The sequence below is a fragment of the Bos javanicus genome, chromosome 8 (assembly GCF_032452875.1).
Source record: "Bos javanicus breed banteng chromosome 8, ARS-OSU_banteng_1.0, whole genome shotgun sequence".
NCBI classification, from domain to species: domain Eukaryota; kingdom Metazoa; phylum Chordata; class Mammalia; order Artiodactyla; family Bovidae; genus Bos; species Bos javanicus.
In genome coordinates, this window is record NC_083875.1 from 64,624,357 (window position 1) to 64,651,427 (window position 27,071).

Here is a 27,071-nt window from a genome sequence, read left to right on the forward strand (position 1 = left end):
AAGACCATCTTTGCATGAAATGTTCCCTTGGTATCTCTAATTTTCTTGAAGAGATCTCTAGTCTTTCCCATTCTGTTGTTTTCCTCTATTTCTTTGCACTGATCGCTGAGGAAGGCTTTCTTATCTCTTCTTGCTATTCTTTGGAACTCTGCATTCAGATGCTTATATCTTTCCTTTTCTCCCTTGCTTTTCACTTCTCTTCTTCTCATAGCTATTTGTAAGGCCTCCTCAGACAGCCATTTTTCTTTTTTGCATTTCTTTTCCATGGGGATGGTCTTGATCCCTGCCTCTTGTACATTGTCACAAACCTCAGTCCATAGTTCATCAGGCACTCTATCAGACCTAGATCCAACCAGTCCATTGTAAAGGAGATCAGCCCTGGGTGTTCTTCGGAAGGAATGATGCTAAAGCTAAAACTCCAGTACTTACTTTGGCCACCTCATGCGAAGAGTTGACTCATTGGAAAAGACTCTGATGCTGGGAGGGATTGGGGGCAGGAGGAGAAGGGGACGATAGAGGATGAGATGGCTGGATGGCATCACCAACTTGATGGACATGAGTCTGAGTGAACTCCGGGAGTTGGTTATGGACAGGGAGGCCTGGCGTGCTGCAATTCATGGGGTCACAACGAGTCGGACACAACTGAGCGACTGAACTGAACTGAAGCCAGTTGGCTAAGTTTGTAAAAATTTGGGCTAGTGTGAATACTACCCCAGGTTTGAACCTTAATATAGGTCTTTAAGCTAGGTTTATATCTGACTGTGGCTAGTTTATGAAGGACAAATTAGAAGTGACTGACTTGTCAACATTTCATCAGTAAGTCACTTTCACATTTGTGTAAATTTCAAAGCATTCTCACCTTCTCATGACTGTGTAAGATAAAAAGGATAAGGACAGTTATTCTTCTATAGCTGAGGCTGAAGTTCAGAGATGTTCAAATAATCTGCAGTTACCCATTCTCTTCAGGACTGTTTAGCAGCTTTATTATTATATTTGAAAGCAGGTATGACAGTGTATTTGAAATCGTGAAGGCTATTTGCTTTTTTAACATGAAATTGCTGTCTTTGGCTCAGGCCAGTTCTTGTTGTTTTTATTAAACTAATGAATTTTTTTGTCATTTTCTCCCTTAAGAAAATGCCTGATCACCTTTTTATTTAATACAGCTTTACGGATCCATGGCCCTTCTGATATTTGCTTTTCTCAGTTTGTTGATTTATGTGGGATCAGAAATAGATTACCCAATTGCCTGAAGCAAATTAACTTCAAATAAGGGCTAGATTAATGGATACAAAGATTTAAATATATATATATGTAAAGAAAATTTCACAAATTATATATCAAGTGATTAAAGGAACTTTAAAGCAGTAATTATGACTAGGGTAAGCATATGGCTCTGAAGCATAAAATCACAGATACACAAAAAGTTCACATGATGAAAGATGCTTTATTTCAAGGGAATGAAGGTATATTTTAAGGGATGTATATGTATATATGTTCATTCATTTAAGTGTGAAGAAACTGATTTCATGACCTAAAGTTTTCTTCTATAGAATTTGACCGTAAATATTCCATGAGTTCTGTCCATGATTGCTAGGATGCATACAGGCTTACGAAGGAGCCCACATCTCTTAAGGCAGCCTTGTAGGGATTCCTGAGACTCCTATGAGGAGGGAGGCAATTAGAAGTTGGATTAGAAGGAGCAGCCTTAGTTCTGAAGATGTGACACTCTGGGCAGAAATGGTGGAGGAGTGGCGAGAGATTATTTTACAGCTTCCCTGGGGTTCCCCTTTGATTCTGAGTTAAAGGGTTCTCAAAGAATATCTGGCTCATTCCAGGAGGTATCCTGGAACAAAATAATATCTTAAGCAAGGACCAAAGTCACGGAAAATTAGGGTGGCTTTAAATCATTTGGAATTAATCCCTCGGACCTGCTCTCTTGTGGCCAAACTTAAACCCAAGGAAATCAAAGCAGCTCATGCCACCTGGCACAGTGTTATGTATCTTGGCTTCCTAAAGGATTAAAAGAAATCGCTGTCTGGATGGCAGATGATTTCTAAATAAGAATATATTTACCTTTTAAGATACAGATATGAAGTAAAGAATTCTATATTTCTAGATCTGTCAGGGACCCAGCTCCACTGTCTGAAAGCTCTCTTTTTTTATGCCTCCTTTCACCATGTAAAAACTTGTCTGCATTGTTTGCCAGCTCTGTGGCTTTGGGCAGTTAGCTGATGTCTCATGCTGGAGTTATTTCATCTTTAAAATGAAAATAATGAACCCTGCCTGGTGTATGTCATTGAATTTGTTGTGAGATTCAAATGAAACGATACGTTTGCGTGAAAGCACTTAGGCACTTGGTAGATTGTAAAGTTATATCCAAATGACAAGTGTTATTACTCTTATTGAAAAGGTATTTGGGAAAAAAATCTGACGTACAATATGAATTTGCTGCATTTTACAAAAAAGCTTAGTTTAAGGCCTCTTTCCCTGTCATAGTTTATTCTGTGCTGAATGGCTTCCAGATTTATCCAGACAGAAGCTATCTTCTGTTGAATGATAGCAGAAAGTGCTTTTCCTCCTATTTATTACAAAGCCTGAATGCCACTTCATGAATGGAACTCATGCCTCTGAGTAAGTCAAATGTCTGTGAGTAATACCCTTTTTAGTTCTTTCAGTCATTGAAGAAGAGGTAAAACAACATTTTATGTTATGAATTCAAACGTTTATTACTCAGTACCATATTTGAGGAAGGGGCCTATCTCTCTCTTTCAAAGACTGTACTTTTTAGGAATTGTGGGAGCCAATAGAGAGCTGGGTTCTGGTACCCACCTCTAAACTTAAAGTTAACCTTACGCCTGTCGCAGGAATCTGCACCGCAGGTTGTGCACGTGCCTGTCTTTAAGCATATGCCTCTAAGCAGTCATTAGACTGAAAACTGTGTGTGGACATGCACATGGGTGTGTCCGTTTTTGAGAATGTAGATCTCTTAGCCCAGTGTTCATCATGTCTTGTTCATGCTTATGATCTCTTTAATGTATGCATATTGTTCTAGTCTTATTTCCATTGTTCACTGCTTGTGAAGGTGCTTGGACCATGCATTTTTCTGTATTGTAGCTTCCTCTCAAGCAGTTCTAAAAGGTACAGAAGCAGAGAACATTGAGATCTATCTTAGGCCTGTTTATTTTTGTCTTTACAAGAAAACTATTACTTTTTTTTTTTTTTTTTAATGCTCAGATACTTTGCCTGATAGCTCAGTTGGTAAAGAATCCACCTGCAATGCAGGAGACCCCGGTTCAATCCATGGGTTGGAAAGATCCCCTGGAGAAGGAAAAAGGCTACCCACTCCAGTATTCTGGCCTAGAGAATTCCATGGACTGTATAGTCCATGGGGTCGCAAAGAGTCGGACACAACCCAGGGACTTTCACATTTGACTTTGAATTCTAGTTCTGCATCTGTCAATGGTGAAGGGGAAGACAGACTTTTCCTTGTCCTCTTAGCCTTTCTTGACAGTACCCTTTACACAGTCTTGAACGTGTCAGGCGTTTCCAGACTTCCCATTTGCTATTCCCCTTTTTTATTTCTTGCCTTTGTAACTTCAAGATCAGCCTGCTGAAAGGAACCTTTTTTCCTGTATGTTTTTAATATTTATTTATTAGTACATAAATAAATATAACCCTGGTGGCTCAGACAGTAAAGAGTCTGCCTGTAATGCGGGAAACCTGGGTTTGATCCCTAGGTTGGGAAGATTGCCTGAAGGAGGGCATGGCAACCCACTCCAGTATTCTTGCCTGGACAACCTCCATGGACAGGAGCTACATTCCATACGGGCTACAGTCCACGCAGTCACAAAGAGTCAGATATGACTGAGCGACTAAGCACAGCGCATTTAATTACGGCTGCACTGGGTCTTCACTGCTGCAAGCTGGTTTTCTCTAGTTGCAGCTAGTGGGGCTACTCTTCATTGCAGTGGCATCTCTTACTGCAAGCACAGGCTCTAGGTGCATGGGCTTCAGTCGTTGTGGTGCGTGGGCCTAGCCGCCCAGCATGTGGAATCTTTCTGGACCAGGGGATCAAACTTGTGTCTCCTGCATTGGCAGGGGGATTTTTAACTGCTGGACCACCAGTAAAGTCCTTGAAATGAACTCTTATGTATGCTTTACATCTTTTTAAGTACGTGGTGTGGCCCTGCTCAAAGGCTTTAGTGTCTACTGTATGTACTTCCAGTACGTTAGTGTCTATTGTAAACATAATTAGGAATTGGTTATTCATAATACAAATGAGCTCCTTCATTTAATTTCTACAGGTTTATTTTTAACCAGCAGTCTCCTTGTAAAAACAACTGTTTACAATTAGACTGCTAACTACTTTGCAGGAAGTGGGGGGTGGATGGATAGAGCAAGGGAAAGGAAAGACCTATTTGAGAAGCTTAAAGATGAAGAGAGACAAAGATTTAATGTTTGTATTTATACGCATTTCACACTAGAAACCAAAGAGAGCAGATAATTTCATTTACCCCTGTTGGGTTAATTTGATCTGTAGTAGGCAACTCAATATAGATTACTTGTGACACAGATTTATGCATATTAGACTACATAAACAGTGTAGAACATGATGTACACTGATATTTTAATTGTCAGTGCCAGTATAATTTAAGGTGACAGTTCTTAGTCCATGAACTATTAAGTGAATTAGAATAGTCAAAAATACAGTTACTTAAATTTTATAGGTAAATACTTTTATATAAATGAAGTGTGATAAAATATTGAAAACTCTGTATGTTATAATCAAGCAAATTCATTTGGTGAGAAAACTGCCAACATCTCATCACCAAGGTAAGTTACTTGGCATCATTCTTTAAGATATTAGTGTTGTGTGGGGAGCCAGTTCCTAGCACATCAGATCAGATCAGATCAGTCGCTCAGTCGTGTCTGACTCTTTGCGACCCCATGAATCGCAGCACGCCAGGCCTCCCTGTCCATCACCAACTCCTGGAGTTCACTCAGACTCACATCCATCGAGTCAGTGATGCCATCCAGCCATCTCATCCTCTGTCGTCCCCTTCTCCTCTTGCCCCCAATCCCTCCCAGCATCAGAGTCTTTTCCAATGAGTCAACTCTTCACATGAGGTGGCCAAAGTACTGGAGTTTCAGCTTTAGCATCATTCCTTCCAAAGAAATCCCAGGGCTGATCTCCTTCAGAATGGACTGGTTGGATCTCCTTGCAGTCCAAGGGACTCTCAAGAGTCTTCTCCAACACCACAGTTCAAAAGCATCAATTCTTCGGCCCTCAGCCTTCTTCACAGTCCAACTCTCACATCCATACATGACCACAGGAAAAACCGTAGCCTTAACTAGATGAACCTTTGTTGGCAAAGTAATGTCTCTGCTTTTGAATATGCTATCTAGGTTGGTCATAACTTTCCTTCCAAGGAGTAAGCGTCTTTTAATTTCATGGCCGCAGTCACCATCTGTAGTGATTCTGGAGCCCAGAAAAATAAAGTCTGACACTGTTTCCACTGTTTCCCCGTCTATTTCCCATGAAGTGATGGGACTGGATGCCATGATCTTCGTTTTCTGAATGTTGAGCTTTAAGCCAACTTTTTCACTCTCCACTTTCACTTTCATCAAGAGGCTTTTTAGTTCCTCTTCACTTTCTTCCATAAGGGTGGTGTCATCTGCATATCTGAGGTTATTGATATTTCTCCCGGCAATCTTGATTCCAGTTTATGTTTCTTCCAGTCCAGCGTTTCTCATGATGTACTCTGCATATAAGTTAAATAAACAGGGTGACAATATACAGCCTTGATGAACTCCTTTTCCTATTTGGAACCAGTCTGTTGTTCCCTGTCCAGTTCTAACTGTTGCTTCCTGACCTGCATACAGGTTTCTCAAGAGGCAGGTCAGGTGGTCTGGTATTCCCATCTCTTTCAGAATTGTCCACAGTTTATTGTGATCCACAGAGTCAAAGGCTTTGGCATAGTCAATAAAGCAGAAATAGATGTTTTTCTGGAACTCTCTTGCTTTTTCCATGATCCAGCAGATGTTGGCAATTTGATCTCTGGTTCCTCTGCCTTTTCTAAAACCAGCTTAACATCAGGAAGTTCATGGTTCACATATTGCTGAAGCCTGGCTTGGAGAATTTTGAGCATTACGTTACTAGCGTGTGAGATGAGTGCAATTGTGCGGTAGTTTGAGCATTCTTTTGCATTGCCTTTCTTTGGGATTGGAATGAAAACTGACCTTTTCCAGCCCTTGGCCACTGCTGAGTTTTCCAGATTTGCTGGCATATTGAGTGCAGCACTTTCACAGCATCATCTTTCAGGATTTGGAATAGCTCAACTGGAATTCCATCACCTCCACTAGCTTTGTTCGTAGTGATGCTTTCTAAGGCCCACTTGATTTCACGTTCCAGGATGTCTGGCTCTAGGCCAGTGATCGCACCATCGTGATTATCTGGGTCATGAAGATCTTTTTGTACAGTTCTTCTGTGTATTCTTGCCATCTCTTCTTAATATCTTCTGCTTCTGTCAGGCCATACCATTTCTGTCCTTTATCGAGCCCATCTTTGCATGAAATGTTCCCTTGGTATCTCTGATTTTCTTGAAGAGATCTCTAGTCTTTCCCATTCTGTTATTTTCTTCTGTTTCTTTGCATTGATCGCTGAAGAAGGCTTTCTTATCTCTTCTTGCTATTCTTTGGAACTCTGCATTCAGATGTTTATATCTTTCCTTTTCTCCTTTGCTTTTCGCTTCGTTTCTTTTCACAGCTATTTGTAAGGCCTCCCCAGACAGCCATTTTGCTTTTTTGCATTTCTTTTCCATGGGGATGGTCTTGATCACTGTCTCCTGTACAATGTCATGAACCTCATTCCATAGTTCATCAGGCAGTCTTATCATATCTAGGCCCTTAAATCTATTTCTCACTTCCACTGTATAATCAATCATAAGGGATTTGATTTAGGTCATACCTGAATGGTCTAGTGGTTTTCCCTACTGAACGGCCGAGAGGAGCTACCCCGCGTCCGAGGTCAGGGGTAGTGGCCGAGAGGAGATACCTGGCGTTTGAGGTCAGGGGTGGCGGCCGGGAGGAGATACCCCATGCCCCAAGCCCGAGGCCAGGCGCCACGGGCGGGAGGAGCTAGCCCACGCCCCTGAACCCGAGGCCAAGGGCGGCGGGCTGGAGGAGCTACCCTACGCCCCTAAGCCCGAGGCCAAAGGCGGCAGGCTGGAGGAGCTACCCCAGGCCCGAGGCCAGGGGCGGTGGCCAGGAGGACCAACCCCACGTCCAAGGAGCCGTGGCTGCACGGGCGCAGGAGGGCCTAGAGGAGCTGTCCTAGCACATAAATTAGTAAATTTCTTGTCCTGAGATGATTTTTGTGATCATTTTTAAAGTTAGACCAGAATTCACTTCTCTTGTTTCTGGTGTTTACATACTTTTTTCCTCCCATTCTTAAAACTTACCAGACTCATCTTTCTGAACTAAGATTTGTAAATCATTTCTTCCCATTCATGGCCCCTTTTCAGAAATGTTTACCAGTTCCTCTTTCTCCTACAGCTCTTCACTGGTCATCTGGAGCTTGGCATTCAGTACTCCTCACATTCCGACGCAGCTTCCCTCCTGTTCTACTGTTTTACTACACACGTCCCCATTCTGCTTATCTAAGCTGGTTCCCTAAACATGTATCATCGATTTCCTTCCTTCTACTTTTGCTTGTATATTCCTCCTATCTAAACACCTTACCTTCTCTTCTTCTTTAGTCCTGTCCCTTCTGTAAACCCAGTATAAATTCAGTTTATCTTTTAAAGCCTACCTTGACTGTTAGGAGTTTCTGGATCCTTTTATTAGTTTCCTTTTTATCATGAATTACTGATTTCACAAATTTACTCTGTATTTCCTCAGTGAGATTTTAAGTTTTTGGGTCATTCTTTAACACCTATCCTGGGTTAGAAACACATACTAATATTTTGTATTGAATACTGTTTATTTTTATCCTTAGGTTTACCATTGCTTGTTCAGAGAACAATTGCGAGAACTATTGTGTTACAAGAAAGTATTGGCAAAGGTCGTTTTGGAGAAGTTTGGCGAGGAAAATGGAGAGGAGAAGAAGTTGCTGTTAAAATATTCTCCTCTAGAGAAGAACGTTCATGGTTCCGTGAAGCAGAGATTTATCAGACTGTCATGTTACGTCACGAAAACATCTTGGGATTTATAGCAGCAGACAATAAAGGTCAGTGACATTTGCTTCTCCTCTGAGTGTAACAAAATATATTTTAATTCATTCTACAAATAAGACTACTAAACACTGTCATATTTGATGAGAAATGGATGTTTGTCATATTGATTAGACCTATTAAGTAAAACAGAATACATTAGAAGCCTTTAGAAACAGGAACTTCTAAAAGATTTTCTTGATTCTTGACATGTTCCTAAACCTCTAATTACTTCATAAAGTATAAAGAGCTATTTAAAAAAACAAAAAATGAAACTATATGCTTTTGTTAATTTGGTTCTGGGAAGTTAGATATTGAATATAGTCATAACAGGGAAAAAAAATTCATAAGCTCTTGTTGCCCAGAGTTCTGAGATAGACTAGAGCTCAGATACGTTTCCTTTTATTCTCCTCCTGACCATTAGGGCATTCTAGTATTTCCTAATGAGCTTATTTATAGGGAGAATAAAAATAACTTCTCAAGTGTATTCTGTGTTTAAATTTCTAGGGCTAAATAGATTAGTCTTTTAAGTAAACTCACTTAGAGAAATGGTTTCTCTAAAACCACCTAGATCTTGGTAACCATGTGCATGAACCCTTTCTTGCCTGTGGTACACAGGTGATTGAGGCCAGGGGTCAGATCAGATGCTGAAGCAAGTGAGGAAGCCATGTGTGTAGACAGTCAGGATGAGCGGTGACTGAAAAGTCACTTCAGACTGTACTTACTTTTCTGGCTTCAGTTTTTATAGCAGTGCCCACAATCCCTACCTTTTAGCTTTTGTCAGAGACTTGTATTAAACTCAACTCTCATTGTACTTGCTTTGAATCAAATGTATTTCCCAGCATTGCTATTTGTTTTTTTAGAAAAATGCTTTCATTCTTTTTTAAAGGCCATAACCATAGTCATCTTTTTACTCTTCTCCCTTCCCATTTTCTTCAATAATATTTATTTCTTCAAAATGTTAATAGTGTTTAATCTTGGTGTTCATGGGTGATTTTGATTTTTCTTGTTGTTTCTCTGTATTTTCAAATTTATTTACAATGAACATTACTTGTTTTTTTTAAACTTTTATTTGTAGAAAATATCCAGTATTCAGAAAAGTAGAGAATAGGATAGTGGATTCCCATTCAGTTCAGTTTAGTCACTCAGTCGTGTCCGACTCTTTGCGACCCCATGAATTGGAGCACTCCAGGCCTCCCTGTTCATCACCAACTCCTAGAGTTCACTCAAACTCACATCCATCGAGTCAGTGATGCCATCCAGCCATCTCATCCTCTATCGTCCCCTTCTCCTCCTGCCCCCAACCCCTCCCAGCATCAGAGTCTTTTCCAATGAGTCAGCTCTTCACATGAGGTGGCCAAAGTACTGGAGTTTCAGCTTTAGCATCATTCCTTCCAAAGAACACCCAGGGCTGATCTCCTTCAGAATGGACTGGTTGGATCTCCTTGCAGTCCAAGGGACTCTAATTTCTGCTTTATTGACTATGCCAAAGCCTTTAACTGTGTGGATCACAATAAACTGTGGAAAATTCTGAAAGAGATGGGAATACCAGACCACCTGACCTGCCTCTTGAGAAACCTATATGCAGGTCAGGAAGCAACAGTTAGAACTGGACATGGAACAACAGACTGGTTCCAAATAGGAAAAGGAGTATGTCAAGGCTGTATATTGTTACCCTGCTTATTTAACTTACATGCAGAGTACATCATGAGAAACGGTGGGCTGGAAGAAGCACAAGCTGGAATCAAGATTGCCGGGAGAAATATCAATAACCTCAGATATGCAGATGATACCACCCTTATGGCAAAAAGTTGAAGAGGAACTTAAAAAACCTCTTGATGAAAGTGAAAGAGGAGAGTGCAAAAGTTGGCTTAAAGGTCAACATTCAGAAAACGAAGATCATGGCATCCAGTCCCATTACTTCATGGCAAATAGATGGGGATTCCCATTACCCAGCTTCAAAAATTATCAGCTCATTGCAAATCATATTTGAGTTCTGATTCCATCTACTCTGCCCCCTTTGAATTATTTGAAGCTAATCCCAGCAATACATCTTTTCCCTATGAATATTTCAGTTTGCATCTTTAGATTATAGGGAATCATTTTTTTATGAAACATAACCATACTACCATTGTCAATTTAAAAGATGCCATCAAATACCTAGTCAGTTTCATATTTCTGCAATTGTTTACTTATTGGTTATTCATTTTTAGGATCCATTGCATTTGGTTGATATTTATCTTAAATCCTTTAAAAACACTGGGGATCCCCCCCTTTTTTCCCTTGCAGTTTATTTGTTAAAGAAACTGGATTATTTGTCCTATAGAGCTTATCATATTCTAGATTTGCTAATTGAATTCGTACAGTATCTCTGAACTTGCTCCTGTATAATTTGAAAACTGGTAGTTAAAATTAGAAACTGAATTTGATTATCGGTTTTCTGACTGAAAATATTATATACTTTCTACATATTGTATTCTTTCTATTGCACCTCATCAGGAGGCATATATATGTGATTATCTACTTTTTGTGACCTGGGGTGATGATGGATGTAAGCAGCTGTTATCAATAGATACTACCAATTTGGTATTGTTTAAAAACAAACAAAACTAGTACTTATAGTCTGACCAAGTCCTTAGTTTTCATTTTCTTCTCTCAGACACCATTTTTCTTCTTCCCCAATGCTTTAAAACAGTCAATGTATTCTGTGAGTATGGAGTTTTTACTTTGCCAATAAAGGTCCGTCTAGTCAAGGCTATGGTTTTTCCAGTGGTCAGGTATGGATGTGAGACTTGGACTGTGAAGAAGGCTGAGCGCCGAAGAATTGATGCTTTTGAACTGTGGTGTTGGAGGTGACTCTTGAGTCTTATGGACTGCAGGAGATCCAACCAGTCCATTCTAAAGGAGATCAGTCCTGGGTGTTCTTTGGAAGGAATGATGCTAAAGCTGAAACTCAGTACTTTGGCCACCTCGTGCGAAGAGTTGACTCATTGGAAAAGACTCTGATGCTGGGAGGGATTGGGGGCAAGAGGAAAAGGGGATGACAGAGGATGAGATGGCTGGATGGCATCACCGACTCGATGGACGTGGGTTTAGGTGAACTCTAAGAATTGGTGATGGACAGGGAGTGCTGCGATTCATGGGGTCGCAGAGTCGGACACGACTGAGCAACTGAACTGAACTGATGGGAGTTTTTTAAATTTTTTTATTGAAGGATAATTGCTTTACAGAATTTTGTTTTTTGTCAAACCTCGACATGAATCAGTCACAGGTATACGTATATCCCCTCCCTTTTGAACCTCCCTCCTCATCCCACCCCTGTAGATTGATACAGAGCCGTTTGCGTTTCCTTAGCCATACAGCAAATTCCCATTGGCTATCTATTTTACATATGGTAATGTAAGTTTCCATCTTACTCTTTCCATACATCTCACCCTCTCCTTCCCTCTCCCCACATCCATAAGTCTATTCTGTTTCTCAACTGTTGCCCTGTAAATAAATTCTTCAGTACCATTTTCTAGATTCTGTATATATGCATTAGAATATGATATTTATCTTTTCTCTGACTCACTTCACTCTGTATAATAGGTTCTAGGTTTATCCACCTCATCAGAACTGACTCAAATGCATTCCTTTTTATGGCTGTCGATGGACATCTAGGTTGCTTCCATGTTCTAGCTATTGTAAATATTGCTGCAGTGAACAATGGGATAGATGTATCTTTTTCAATTTTGGTTTCCTCAGGGTATATGCCTAGGAGTGGGATTGCTGAGTCATATAGTGGTTTTATTCCTAGTTTTTTAAGGAATCCCCAAACCATCTTCCATAGTGGCTGTATCAATTTACATTCCCACCAACAGTGCAAGAGTGTTCCCTTTTCTCCACACCCTCTCTAGCATTTATTGTTTGTAGACTTTTTGATGATGGCCATTCTGAATGGTGTGAGGTGATAATACCTCATTGTAGTTTTCATTTGCATTTCTCTAATAATGAGCGATGCTGAGCATCTTTTCACGTTTGTTAGCCATCTGTATGTCTTCTTTGGAGAAATGTCTGTTTAGGTCTTTTCTCCACTTTCTGATTGATTGGGTGAGTTTATTTCTTAATAGGTGCTTTTGTTTTCTGAAATGTTTTCTGAAACCCTTGTTAACTCATATGAAGGCTCTAATTTTACAAATTGTAATTTCTCCGTCAAAGAACTCACCCACATTTTTGGTTTCAAATTCAGTGGTGGCAGTGACTTTAAAAACTGCAGTTTGAGGCTCTTACCAGGCCCAGCATGTTTTAGGCTTGTTCTAAGTTGTTAACATGCTGACTGGCAAAAAGCGCTCCCGCTACTGTGCCCTGAACTCTACTCTGTGCTCAAGCAGCAACCAAGCTAGTGCTGTCACCTAGTGGTCACCGTGGGAATTGGTGACCCTGCTGGCTCTTCCCTACTCTCCTTTCTTCTGTGTTAGGGGGCAATGGACTCTGCTTAGAACCTAGGGCTGCCGCTCCCCCACCACCTTCACCTCCAGCCCCCTATTCCCTTTTCTTTATTTTCCTCCTAATTTAGTTAATTCCAACTCAGACAACCCTTTATGTGGGCGTAGCCTCTAGTATATCCTTCCACCTCTCTTGTCAATTACCTCAGAAACTCTCCCAGTCTTCCATCTTACTGTGTTCCGAATTTATTTCTTGTTATTTGTGAACCTTCCAGAATTCAGCTATGGTTAATCATGCAGATGTACTTAGTGATATACCTGTATCGAGGAAAAGGAAAGGTACAAGTTTGAACAGAATCAGTTGATTAAAGTTGATGAACAAATTTATAAAGAATTAGTATCATGAATATCTAAATCCTTTCAAAAATACTCAGCAACCTCTTCCAGAATCTTCTGAAAACATTTCATTCCTTAATTTCTTCTAATCAGAGTTGCTTTCTTTCAAGTAACAACCTTCAAAATAAAGTGTTTTATGTCACTTTGAGTTTCTTTCGTTTTACAACTAACAGGGAAGGAAATAGCACATTTTAGTTCTTGTGTGCCATGCTAAATGCTTTTTAAAAACCTATTATCTTATTTTTAAAATCTTCTTAGTGGTCTTGAAAAGTTAAGGTATTCTTGTAGTGTAAAAGAGGAAACAAAGGCTCACTGGTTAAGAAGTTTCTTAACCAGTCTAAGGTCACATAGTCATCAGTAACAGCCAGGCCCTGGATTCCAACCCAGGTCAGAATGACTCCAAGTAAAGCATCTTTTACTGAAATGCCCTGCCTCCTAGTATTGTTGTAATACTGTTTTGCTATCACGATTTTGTGAAATATATGGTTCTCCAGCTACTTGTAGGCTAAATGGACTTTTGTGGACCAGCCTAGCCTAGAAGCCCAGCCAGAACCTTTACCATGGTTCCTAAGGGAAAATACATTTTCATTTCACATACTGGTTTACAGTTAATTGAACTTTTGGAAAAAGGCACATTCTTAGCTGGTGAGGTTTAAAACTACCTTGTGTAAAATTAAATTCAGTCCCAGCCTTTTCCCCTCTTGACATTTTTAGTTCCTATCTCAGCTACCCCATGTGTCAGTGATACTACTGTTTTTATAGTTTTCTAAGCTGGATACCTTGGAATTGTAATAATCTTACTTGGCTTCTTGTTGAACTGTATACACAGTTTGTCATTAAAGCTTGCATTTCTCATTTAAGGTCACATATGGTTTGTCCCCTAATATTCTATTCCCACTATGGCTGTGCTAGGTTCCAGGTATTTCTCTTTTTCCTCCTTGTTTCCCTCCCAGCTTCCAGGAACAATCACTGAGCACCTCACCTGGACCAGGCATTCTTCTATGTATTAAACAGTCCCATCCCTGCTACTGTTTGTGTGGACTCGAGATCAGCGTCTTTACACTGTGATTCTTTGTCTCTTGAATGGACTAGTTGTCTTTGCCTCAATCTCAAGAATAGGCGACTTAATTTAAGGACCTAAAGGATATAAACATAAACGTATAAGAAAACTGAAAATAAATGAAAATATATGAACAAGAAAAACAAAATATGAAAGAAATCTATACAAATGTAAGGTACCAATGTGTTGCCGTTGTGTGATTCAGGACTGAGTAAAAAGTCATAATGTTTGAACAGATAAATCATAAATGTTCTATAGCCTATCTGAAATATTGTTTTTCTACTTGGCAGACAATGGCACATGGACTCAGCTCTGGTTGGTGTCAGATTATCATGAGCACGGATCCCTTTTTGATTATTTGAACAGATACACAGTTACTGTGGAAGGAATGATAAAACTTGCTCTGTCCACAGCAAGTGGACTTGCCCATCTTCACATGGAGATAGTTGGTACCCAAGGTAACTCAAAGCAGTCCTGTTATTTAAGCTTTAAATTCCTATGGGTCTAATGTCTATTCAGAAAATTTTTGCAAGAAGTCAGCCGAAGCAGAAATGTTTAAAATGAGTTTTTATATGAGAATATCTTAATTTTCTGTTGAAAATCTAACATAGAGTTCGGAATCTAAGAATTTGATTAGAGATTCTCTAGTTGTTACAACAATACTGATATTTTGGTAAGTTCTTAAAAGTAGTGTTTAGTCTTGTGATTTTGAGGATCTTGATTTTGGAATTTATGTATAGTACCAAATGAAATGTGAAGATGTTCTGTAAACATCCAACATGCTACATAAATGTTATCTGACCATCTGATAATTGTGTTTGATCCTAGGATAAGGAGATTGCATGAGTTAGTATTGTGCTATATAAGATATTAGATGCCAGTGTAGTCTCTGCTCTAATGATTATCCACTTGCTACCTGATGATTATCCACTTGCTAACCCCATTACCAGCTTTACTATATACGTCACACATGCTGTTTTACTAGTTCAGCCTGCCCCATCTTTGCAAAATCATTGTTGATTATAATAGCCTTATTGAGTTATAATTCACATACTATGTCACATACAATAAACTGGAAAATTCTTAGAGAGATGGGAATACCAGACCACCTTACCTATCTCCCTAGAAACCTGTATGCAGATCAAGAAGCAACAGTTAGAACTGGACATGAAACAAAATAGACTTCAAAAACAGGTTCAAAATTGGGAAAGGAGTACAGCAAGGCTGTATATTGTCACCCTACTTATTTAATTTATATGCAGAATACATCATGTGAGATACCAGGCTGGGTGAATCACAAGCTGGAATCAAGACTGCTAGAAGAAATATCAACAACCTCAGAATGATGGTAATGACAGAAAGTGAAGAGTAACTAAAAAGCCTCTTGATGAAGGTGAAAGACGAGCGTGAAAAAGCTGGCTTGAAAGTCAACATTCAAAAAAGGAAGATCCAGGCATCCAGTTACATCACTTTATGACAAATAGAAAGGGAAAAAGTGAAAGCAGTGACAGATTTTCTTTTCTTGGGCTCCAAAATCACTGTGGACGGTGACTGCAGCCATGAAATTAAGACACTTGCTCCTTGGAAGGAAAGCTATGACAGACCTAGGTAGTGTATTAAAAAGCAGAGACATCACTCTGCCGAGAGAGGTCTGTGTAGTCAAAGCCGTGGTTTTCCAGTAGTCATGTATGAATATGAGAGCTGGACCATAAAGAAGGCTGAGCGCCAAAGAATTGATGGTTTCAATCTGTGGCGCTGGAGAAGACTCTTGAGAATTCCTAGAGCTGCAAGGAGATCAAACCAGTCAGTCCTAAAAGAAAACCCAGAATATTCTTTGGAAGGACTGATGCTGAAGCTCCAGTACTTTGGCCACCTAGTACAAAGAGCCAACTCATTGCAAAAGACCCTGGTGCTGGGGAAAATAGAAGGCAAAAGGGAAAGGGGGTGGCAGGGGATGAGATGGTTAGATAGCATCACCAACTCAATGGACATCAGTTTGAACGAACTCCAGGAGACAGGCCAGGAGCCTGGCCTGCTCCAGTCCATAGGGTCGCAAAGAGTCAGACATGACTTGGTGACTGAACAATAACAAATTGAGTTGTAATTCACATACTATACAGTTTACCCATTTGGTGTACAAATGAGTGGTTTTTAGTATAATCAGTTTTGTATAGCTATCACCACATTTTAAGAACATTTAAGAACATTTTCATCACCTCAAAAGAGGTGAGGCCTATAGTTCTCAGCAGTCACTCCCCATTTCCCTCTAAACTCTCTAGCTCTAGGCAACCTCTAACTTATTTTCCATCTATTGTTCAGTCACTAAGTTGTGTCTGACTCTTTATGACCATCTATATAGATTTGCTTATTCTGGACATAGCATATGGAATCATACAATATACCTTTTATGACTAGCTGCTTTCTAGTATAGGTTCAAGGTTTATCCATGTTGCAGCATTATCAGAAATTCATTCCCTTTTATGTCCAAGCAATATTTCATTATATGGATTTACTACATTTTGGGTATCCATTCATCAGTGATAGACATTTGTTGTTTCCACTTTGGGCTATTATGAATAATGCTGCTATGAACACTGATGTACAAGTTTTAGTGTGGATACGTTTCCATTATCTTGGGTATATGCCTGGAGGTGAAGTTACTGGATCAGACAGTAACTAATGATTTGGAAAAAAAAAAAAAAGTCTGGCAAGTTCACAAAGGGCCTGTACTATTTTATTGTACATTCCCACCAGCGGCCTCTGAGGGTTCCAAGTTTTACACACTGTAATTATTTTATAATAGCACTTTTTCTAGTAGTTAGTATTAAAGGCATTACACATTTAATGAATATATTCCAGTTGATAGGCAAAAGAGGTGATCTAGATTTTTGGTTCTTGGATTGGAATATTAGTACCTAGGCGTCCTATAAAAAAAGATTCATAGGGTATCAACAAACTAGTATCTTTAACCTCCTGGTTTTTGAGTGTTAGACATATTTTTGAACATCATCTGTTTTCTTTGAAATGTAATCTCATCAACTTTTTGTGCACTGATTCATGTTAGTTGGTTTAGTAAGGGCCCAGGTATTGCAGTGACGGGGATGAAATGCTTTTGATACTGGGATGGGAGGACCTAGGTGAGATTTGTGATTGGTATTGCCCTTTAAGCAACCATGTTTAACTTTCTTTTTCTTTAGGAAAACCAGCCATAGCTCATAGGGATTTGAAATCAAAGAATATCTTGGTAAAGAAGAATGGAACTTGCTGTATTGCAGACTTAGGATTGGCAGTAAGGCATGATTCGGCCACGGATACAATTGACATTGCTCCAAACCACAGAGTGGGAACAAAAAGGTATACTTATCACAGAGTGAACACAGTTATTTTTATGTTCTGAAGTTGACTTCTTTTCCTTCTCATTTCTAGATACATAACTTTTTTGAAACTCAACCTTGTTCTTTATTAGACTGCTCACAGGTAGAAGATCTCATGGTCTTGCCTGCTCTGAAATCATGGTTAGCTAACTTACAAAGGTTACTGCTGATGAAAGGTAGCCTTTCCAGAAAATACTACTATTAGTTATGTTATCATAAGAGTAGTTAATATTAATGGGGTACCTACTGTGTACCAGTCATTTTAATTCGTCTCTTATGTATATTACATCATTTAATGTTCTCTTCAAATGTTGTGATGTAGTTAGCCCAACTGTTTTTATATTTTTATTTCCTGAAAACATAGCTTTCTGTCTTCAAACTTTCACATGTGCTATATCCTAGAGCAGCAGTCCCCACCCTTTTGGGCACCCGGGACTCATTGTTTTAAAGGTAATTTTCCCAAGGACCAGGGGTGGGGAAGATTCAAGCACGTTACATTCATTGTGCACTTCATTTTTAATCTAATGCTGCCACTGATCTGACAGGGGGTGCCACAGATTGTGGGCCTGACTTCTGTCCTAGAGCATACTTTCCCCTCCTGTTTCCTTAACTTGTACTCAGTCTTCCTTTCTCAGAGGAATCTTTTTCTGGACTGTTAGATGTCCTTGTTAGGCACCCACATTGCATGCTAAATCTGGACCACTTAGCACATTATAACTGTTCACTTATCTGTATATTCCATTGGATTGTAAGCTGCTTTGAGAGAAGCCTTGTATTCCCAGCATCTATCATGGTGCCTAGAAGATAGTAGGTCCTCAATAAGTATTTGTTGAATCTATGAGTACTCCCCTGGTAGCTCAGTCAGTAAACAATCTGCCTACTATGTGGGAGACCCAGGTTCTGTTCTTGGGTCAGGAAGATCCTCTGGAGAAGGGAATGGCAACCCACTCCAGAATTCTTGCCTGGAAAATCCCATGGACAGAGGAGCCTGGTGGGCTACAGTCCATGGAATCCCAGAGAGTCGGACATGACTGTGTGACTAACACACACACATGAGTACTCAAAGAACCTAAGTAGGTAAGTATCACTGCCCTCAATTCACAGATGAGGAAACCACCTTGTGAAGGTTAATGTGGCCAACCTCCTGGATGGTAAGCTGAAGAGCTGAGATTTGAACCTGGGCCTTTCTGACCCAAAAGGCTTTGCTTTGTGTATCACAGCATTTTGCCACCACATACCGTCAAAGTGCTATGCTGGACTTGAATAGAGCTGAGCTTTATTGTATCTCAGCTGTATTTATGGATTCAATGGGGACTCTCAGATCTTTTGACTCAGGGTTCCAGGCAGTGGTTGCTGTAGGTCTTTGTGAGTCCTAATCTGTAACCTTAGTAGGATTTTTGAAACCTCAGAACTGTGCAATATGGTATCATTAAGGACTGGCATTCATTTTTATCTATTATTTTGTTCCCTGGAGTATGTCCTTGCCTTTCCTTTTATTCTGTTTTAGTGAGAAGACTTCTAGACTGAAATACATAGTCCCTGCATAGTACACAGCAAAGTAGGTGGTGTATAGTAGGACGCCTAGGATGTGGGTCATTGGAAACAAAGATCATAAGGCAAATAGCATAAAATTGCTATTTCAGCTTTTCATGGGATTTGGAGTAAACCAGTGGAGATATTTTTCTTGAGTCTAATATGATCTCAGTTATGCGTGGAAGCTCAGGCTTCAGAAATCAGACCTGGGGGGCACGGGGGTGGGATGTATAGAAACAGTCTGAAGGGGTTAGGGTCTGATGTGATTGCATCTGAGGGTGTACGCAGAGAAAGCCTGGGCTGCCTTAGAATCCAGGCGCCATCATGTGGGCCATGTGTGAGGGGCGTTTTCCCCTGCATTAGCTTTCAGGCAGCAGGACACTACCTCCAGGAACAATCATGAGCTGCCACCACTGCCAAGAACACCAGGACCATTATCTGCATGCCCTCTATCAAAGGGATAATTACCAGTACATGCTGAGGGGAGAGGTGACAGGCATCCATACTAAAACAGCCCTTGCACCAAAAATACTAAACCCACACAAGGTACAAAGGGGGGCTCCCACCTATAAATAGTCCTCAGAGACCATCGTAGATAATTGTTTCTCCTAAATTCACAAGATGATGCTGTGAAAGTGCTGCACTCAATATGCCAGCAAATTTGGAAAACTCAGCAGTGGCCACAGGACTGGAAAAGGTCAGTTTTCATTCCAATCCCAAAGAAAGGCAATGCCAAAGAACATTCAAACTACTGCAAAATTGCATTCATCTCACATGCTAGTAAAGTAATGCTCAAAATTCTCCAAGCCAGGCCTTAACAGTATGTGAACCATGAACTTCCTGATGTTCAAGCTGGATTTAGAAAAGACAGAGGAACCAGAGATCAAATTGCCAACATCCATTGGGTCATTGAAAAAGCAAGAGAGTTCCAGAAAAACATCTACTTCTGCTTTATTGACTACACCAAAACCTTTGACTGTGTGGATCATAACAAACTGTGGAAAATCTTCAAGAGATGGGAATACCAGACCACCTGACCTGCCTCTTGAGAAATCTGTATGCAGGTCAAGAAACAACAGTTAGAACTGGACATGGAACAATAGACTGGTTCCAAATCAGGAAAGGAGTACGTCAAGGCTGTATATTGCCACCCTGCTTTCATGCAGAGTACATCATGCGAAATGCCAGGCTGGATGAAGCACAAGCTGGAATCAAGATTGCTGGGAGAAATATCAATAACCTCAGATATGCAGATGACACCAACCTTATGGCAGAAAGTGAAGAAGAACTAAAGAGCCTCTTGATGAAAGTGCAAGAGGACAGTGAAAGAGCTGGCTAAAACTCAACATTCAGAAAACTAAGATCATGGCATCTGGTCCCATCACTTCATGGCAAATAGATGGGGAAACAATGGAAACAGAGATTTTTTTTCTGGGCTCCAAAATCACTGCAGATGGTGACTGCAGCCATGAAATTAAAAGATGCTTACTCCCTGGAAGGAAAGCTATGACCAACCTAGATAGCATATTAAAAAGCAGAGACATTACTTTGTCAACAAAGGTCCATCTAGTCAAGGCTATGGTTTTTCCAGTAATCACATATGAATGTGAGAGTTGGACTATAAAGAAAGCTGAGCACCGAAGAATTGATGCTTTTGAACTGTGGTGTTGGAGAAGACTCTTGAGAGTCCCTTGGACTGCAAGGAGGTCCAACCTGTCCATCCTAAAGGAAATCAGTCCTGAGGAAGGACTGATGTTGAAGCTGAAACTCCAATACTTTATCCACCTGATGGGAAGAACTGACTCACTAGAAAAGACCTTGATGCTGGGAAAGATTGAAGGTGGGAGGAGAGGGGGCAACAGAAGATGAGATGGTTGGATGGCATCACCAACTCAATGGACATGAATTTGATTAAGCTGAAGGAGTTGGTGATGGACAGGGAAGCCTGGCATGCTGCAGTCCATGGGGTTGCAAAGAGTCAGACATGATGAGCAACTGAACTGAAACTCACAGAAGAGAAATATAAGTAAAATGAAGAAGCAGAGGAACCACTCCCAGTTGAAAGACCAAGAGAATTCCCTTGAAAGAGCAATGAAACAGACCTCTTCAGTGTAGTAGGCACTGATTTCAAAAAGAAGACTGAAAATACTGAAGGAATTAAAAAAGGCTATCAACAGAAATACAGAGTACTGTAAAAAAGGAATTCGAAACTATAAACAGGAACCAAGAAAACTCACTTGCCAAGACAAAAACTGAAGTAAAGGCAATGAATAGCAGAATAAATAAGTGACCTGGAAGACAGAAGATGAAAACTGCCCAATTAGGACAGCAGACAGAAAGCCAAACGAAAAAAAGGGACCTATGGGGTAAGATAAAGTATGCCAATCTATGCGTAATAGGAATTCCAGAAGGAGAAGAGACAGAAAAAGAGGTTAAAAATGAATTTGAAGAAATTATGACTGAAACCTTCCCATACCTAAAGAACGAAATGCATATTCAGGTACAGGAAGCGCTGAGGGTCCCAGACAAGGTAAACTCAAACAGGCCTACACCAAGACATGTTATCCATAGCAGAAATTAAAGAGGAAAATTCCAAAGGAAGCAAGACAAAAAGTTAATTATAAGGGATTCCGCCATCAGTTGTTCCTACTACAGAAATGTTGCAAGTTAGAAGGAAGTGCCAAGATAGATTCCAAGTCCTAAAAGGGAAAAATCTGCAACCTCCGATCCTCTACCCAGCAAGGTGATTGTTTAGAAAGAGATGAATTTCTCAGAAAACTGAAAGTATACAGCAATACTAAACCTGTCCTAAAGGAAATACTGAAAAGTCTTCTCTAAATAGAAAAGGAGTAATACTCTATAGGGGAATAAAAAGGGGAGGAAAAAAATCACAATTGGAAAGCAAATGACTGAAATAAGCCTGTACACAGATTAAAAAAAATTTTTTTTTTCTGTGAAAGTGATAACCACAATGAACAGCAAAAGAACATGAAGATATAAAAGTGGACATCTAAATCGTAAAATATGGGGGAGGAAAGTAAGAAGATGTAGGGTTTTTTTTTCTTTGATTTCCTAGATATGTTTTTTCCTTTGATTTCCTAGATATGTTTGAGCCTGTATGCCTACCTATCTAAGGCAAGTAGATATAGGATGGGATTAATGTATTTGAAAAATAGAGTAACCACCAATGAAAAACATACAATAGATTCACAGGAACCAAGAAGAAAATAAGTATGACACAAAAGAAAATCAAACCACTAAAGGAAAACAAAGAAAGGGACAAAGAAGAAATATAAAATCAATGGGAAAACAAAGTTAAAATGGAAATAAATATGTATATATCAAGTTACTTTAAATGTCAGTGGACTAAATACTCCAGTCAAAAGACAGAGGGGCAAACATTTGCACAGTAAAGGAAACCATAAACAAAACCAAAAAGACAACCATCGAATGACAGAAAATATTTGTAAATGAGGTGACCAACAAGGGATTAGTCTCCCAAATTTACAAACAGCTCATGTGGCTCAATATTAAAGAAAAACAACAACCCAATCAAAAAATGGGCAGAAGATCTAAGACATTTCCTCAAAGAAGACATACAGATGGCCAAAAAAGCACATGAAAAGGTCCTCAACATCACTAATTAGAGAAGCCCAAATCAAAATTACAAAGATGTATCACCTCAGACCTGTCAGGATGGCCATTATCATCATCATCATAAAAAAAAATCTACAAACAATAAATGCTAGAGAGGGTGTGGAAAAAAGGGAACTCTCCTACACTGTTAGTGGAAATGAAAACTGGTAGAGTCACTTTGAAGAACAGGATGGAGGTTCTTTAAAAAACTAAAAATGAAACTATCATATGATCTAGCAATCCCACTCTTAGGCATATATCTGGAAAAAACTATAATTTGAAAAGATACATGCCCCCCAGTGTTCACTGCAACACTATTTACAATAGACAAAAGACAGTCTAATGTCCAGATGAATGGATAAGGAAGATATGGTATGTACACACACACACACATATACATATATATACACACACAATGTTACCCATTAAAAAAGAAAACGCCATTTGTGGCAACACTGGTGGACCTAGAGATTATCATACTAAGTAAATCAGAAAGAGCATATCGCTTACATGTGCAATCTAAAAAAATGACACAAATGAACTTATTTATTTATGAAACAGATTCACAGGCTTAGAAAACAAACTTATGGTTACTAAAGGGGAAAGGTGGAAAGGAGTGATAAAGTATGGGTTTGCGATTAACATACACACAATGGGCTTCCTTGGTAGCTCAGCTGGTAAAGAATCTCCCTACAATGCAGGAGACCCTGGTTCAATTCCTGGATCAGGAAGATCCCCTGGAGAAGGACAGGCTACCTACTCCAGCATTCTTGGGCTTCCCTGGTGGCTCAGACGGTAAATCTGCCTGCAATGCAGGAGACCTGGGTTTGATCCCTGGGGTGGGTAGATCCCCTGGAGGAGGGCATGGCAACCCACTCCAGTATTCTTGCCTGGAGAATCCCCATGGACAGAGGAGCCTGGTGGGCTACAGTCTGTGGTGTCACAGAGTCACACACACAGCACAGCACATACACACAATACTATATATAAAACAGATACTCAACAAGAACCTACTATATAGTATAGGGAACTAACTCAACTCAGTACTTTGTGATAACCTATGTGGGAAAACATATATATATATGTGCGTGTGTGTGTGTGTAAATGAATCACTTTGCTGTACACCTGAAACTAACACATAAATCAGCTATCCCCAAATATAAGAAATGAGAATAAACATAAACTCTCAGAGTAGATGTCTCAATATTCTGTGGTAAACCTTAATGGAAAAGAATGTATAACTGAATTACTTTGCTGTACAATAGAAATTAACATTGTGTATCAACAATCAGATCAGATCAGTCGTTCAGTCGTGTCCGACTCTTTGTGACCCCATGAATCGCAGCACGCCAGGCCTCCCTGTCCATCACCAACTCCCGGAGTTCACTCAGACTCACATCCATCGAGTCAGTGATGCCATCCAGTCATCTCATCCTCTGTCATCCCCTTCTCCTCCTGCCCCCAATCCCTCCCAGCATCAGAGTCTTTCCCAATGAGTCAACTCTTCACATGAGGTGGCCAAAGTACTGGAGTTTCAGCTTTAGCATTATTCCTTCCAAAGAAATCCCAGAGCTGATCTCCTTCAGAATGGACTGGTTGGATCTCCTTGCAGTCCAAGGGACTCTCAAGAGTCTTCTCCAACACCACAGTTCAAAAGCATCAATTCTTCGGCGCTCAGCCTTCTTCACAGTCCAACTCTCACATCCATACATGACCACAGGAAAAACCATAACCTTGACTAGACGAACCTTTGTTGGCGAAGTAATGTCTCTGCTTTTGAATATGCTATCTAGGTTGGTCATAACTTTCCTTCCAAGGAGTAAGTGTCTTTTATTTCATGGCTGCAGTCACCATCTCAATACAATAAATTTTTTAAAATAGAAAAATAAAGACAGGGTGGCAGATGTATTGTTTTAATCCAGAGCCTACAACATGCTGCCTCTAAGACCCACATTAAGGCAGAGGACACACAGAGATCAAAAGTGATGGGATGGAAAAATATTTCACATAAACTGAAATGAGAACAAAGTGTGGAATCACTCAAGTCAGACAACACAGACTTTGAAACAAATACCATAAAGAAAGATAGATAAGGACACTGTATTGAAAAAAGGATCAGTTTAGGAAGAGGATCTTATACTCATCAGCATATACACACCTAATGTAGGAGTATCTAAATACATAAAACAAATAGCCACAAACATAAAGGGAGAAATTGATGGGGAAATAAGAGTAGGAGATTTGAACACCCCACTCACATCAATGGATAAATTTTCTAGACAGAAAACCAGTAAAGCAAGAGATCCTAAACAACACAATAGAATTACGGTAAGTTGATATTTTCTGGACATTAAAAAACAAAACACATGCTTTTCAACTGCACCTGAACATTCTCTAGAATTGATTATCTTCTCAGGCATAAAACAAGCCTCAACACATTTAAGAGTGCAGAAGTTATTTCACACATTTTTCCTGACCATAACAGCATTAAACTAGAAATCAACCACAGAAAAAGAAATGAGGGGAGAAAATAAGTTACACAGAGACTCAACAACAGACTGCCAATACTAAAAAACCAGTGGGTAAAGATGAAATCAAAGAGGAAATTTAAAAATACCTTGAGACAAATGACAGTAAAAACAACCATACAACACCTATGGAATGGGACTTCCCTGGTGATTCAGTGGCTAAGACTCCAAGCACCCAATGCAGGAAGCCCAGGTTCAATCTGTGAACTAGACCCTGTATGCAGCAGCTGAGAGCTGGCACAGATATTTTCAAAAAAGAAACCTATGGGACGCAGCAAAAGCAATTCCTAGAGGGAAGTTCACAGCAATACAGACCTTACTCAAAAAACATGAAACATATCAAATAAACAGCCTAGCCTACCACTTAATTATAGAACAAAAGCTAAAGTCAGCAGAAGGAAGGGAAAAAATAAAGATCAGAGAGGAAATAGAGATTTTTGAAAAAAAAAAAAAAATTACAACTGAGACCTGGTTCTTTGAAAGGGTAAACAAAATGCACAAATCTTTGGCCAGGCTCACCAAGAAGAAATGAGAGAACCCAAATACATGAAAAAGGAGACATAACAACTGACACTGCAGAAATACAAAAAAACCATAAAAGAATACTATGAGCAATTATATGACAACAAATTTGACAACGCAGAAGGGGACAACAGAGGATGAGATGGTTGGATGGCATCACCAACTCCATGGACATGAGTTTGAGTAAACTCCAGGAGTTGGGTGACAGACAGGGAGGCTTGGCATGCTGCAGTCCATGGGGTTGCAAAGAATCAGACACAACTGAGTGACTAAACTGAAGAAATGTACAAGTTTCTAGAACTATACAGTCCACCAAAAAATTTAATCAAGGAAAAACACATAATTTGACCAGACTAATTACTAGAGGTGAAATACAATCTGTAATTTAAAAAACTTACAACAAACTAAAGTCCAGGACCAGATGGCTTCGTGGGTGAGTTCCACGAGACATACAAAATAATTTATATCAATGCTTCCAAAAAACTGAAGAGGTGGGAACACTGCCAAAGGCATTTTATAATGCCACCATCACCCTGATTCCAAAACTAGACAAAGAACCACCAAAACAGATACATACAGGCCAATATATCTGATGAATATAGATGCAAAAATTCTTAACAAAATAGCAAACTGAATCCAGCAGCACACAAAAAAATGTCATACACCACAACCAAGTGGGATTCATTGCAAGTTCACAAGGGTGATTCAACATATACAAATCAATGTGATACACCTCATAAACCAGACAAAAAACACACGATCATCTCAATTGATGCAGAAAAAGCATTTGACAAAATTCAACATCCATTCATTGCAAAAACGCTTTACCAAAAAAGTGGGTATTGAGGGAACATAACATAATAAAAGCTGTTTATGACAAATCCACAGCCAGTATAATACTCAAAGGTGAAAAGCTGAAAGCCCTACTGCTAAAATCTAGAACAAGACAAAGACGCCCACTGTCACCTCTTCTAGTAAACACTGTAGTACTGGAAGTTGTGGCCACAGCAGTCAGATCAGAAAAAGATATAAAAGGTATCCAAATTGGAAGGAAAAATTTAAATTGTCATTATATGCAGATGACATGATTCTGTGTACATATATATATACAGAAAACCCTAAAGACTTCACACAGAAATTACTAGAGGTGATAAATTAATTCAGCAAGGTAGCAGGATACAAAGGAAACAAGACTCAAAGAAATGGAATGATATCCCATGTCTTGGATTGGAAGAATTAATATTGTTAAAATGGCCATATTGCCCAAAGCAATCTACAGATTTAATGTGATCCCTATCAAATTACCCATGACATTTGTCACAGAACTAGAACAAATAACCCTAAAGTTTATATGGAATCATAAAAGACCCAGAATTGCCAAAGCCATC

At 39.6% G+C, this 27,071-nt stretch overlaps 1 protein-coding gene across 2 annotated transcripts in view; it reads left to right on the forward strand.

Moving 5' to 3' along the window:
* The window catches only part of TGFBR1 (transforming growth factor beta receptor 1), a 75,426-nt gene that overhangs the window by 36,339 nt on the left and 12,016 nt on the right, over positions 1-27,071 (forward strand). For both annotated transcript variants that reach the window (XM_061425795.1, XM_061425796.1), the window contains exons 4-6: positions 7,997-8,227; positions 14,381-14,548; positions 17,288-17,444. In XM_061425795.1, coding sequence (XP_061281779.1) covers positions 7,997-8,227; positions 14,381-14,548; positions 17,288-17,444 — 556 coding nt within the window. The remainder of the gene's footprint in view (positions 1-7,996; positions 8,228-14,380; positions 14,549-17,287; positions 17,445-27,071) is intronic.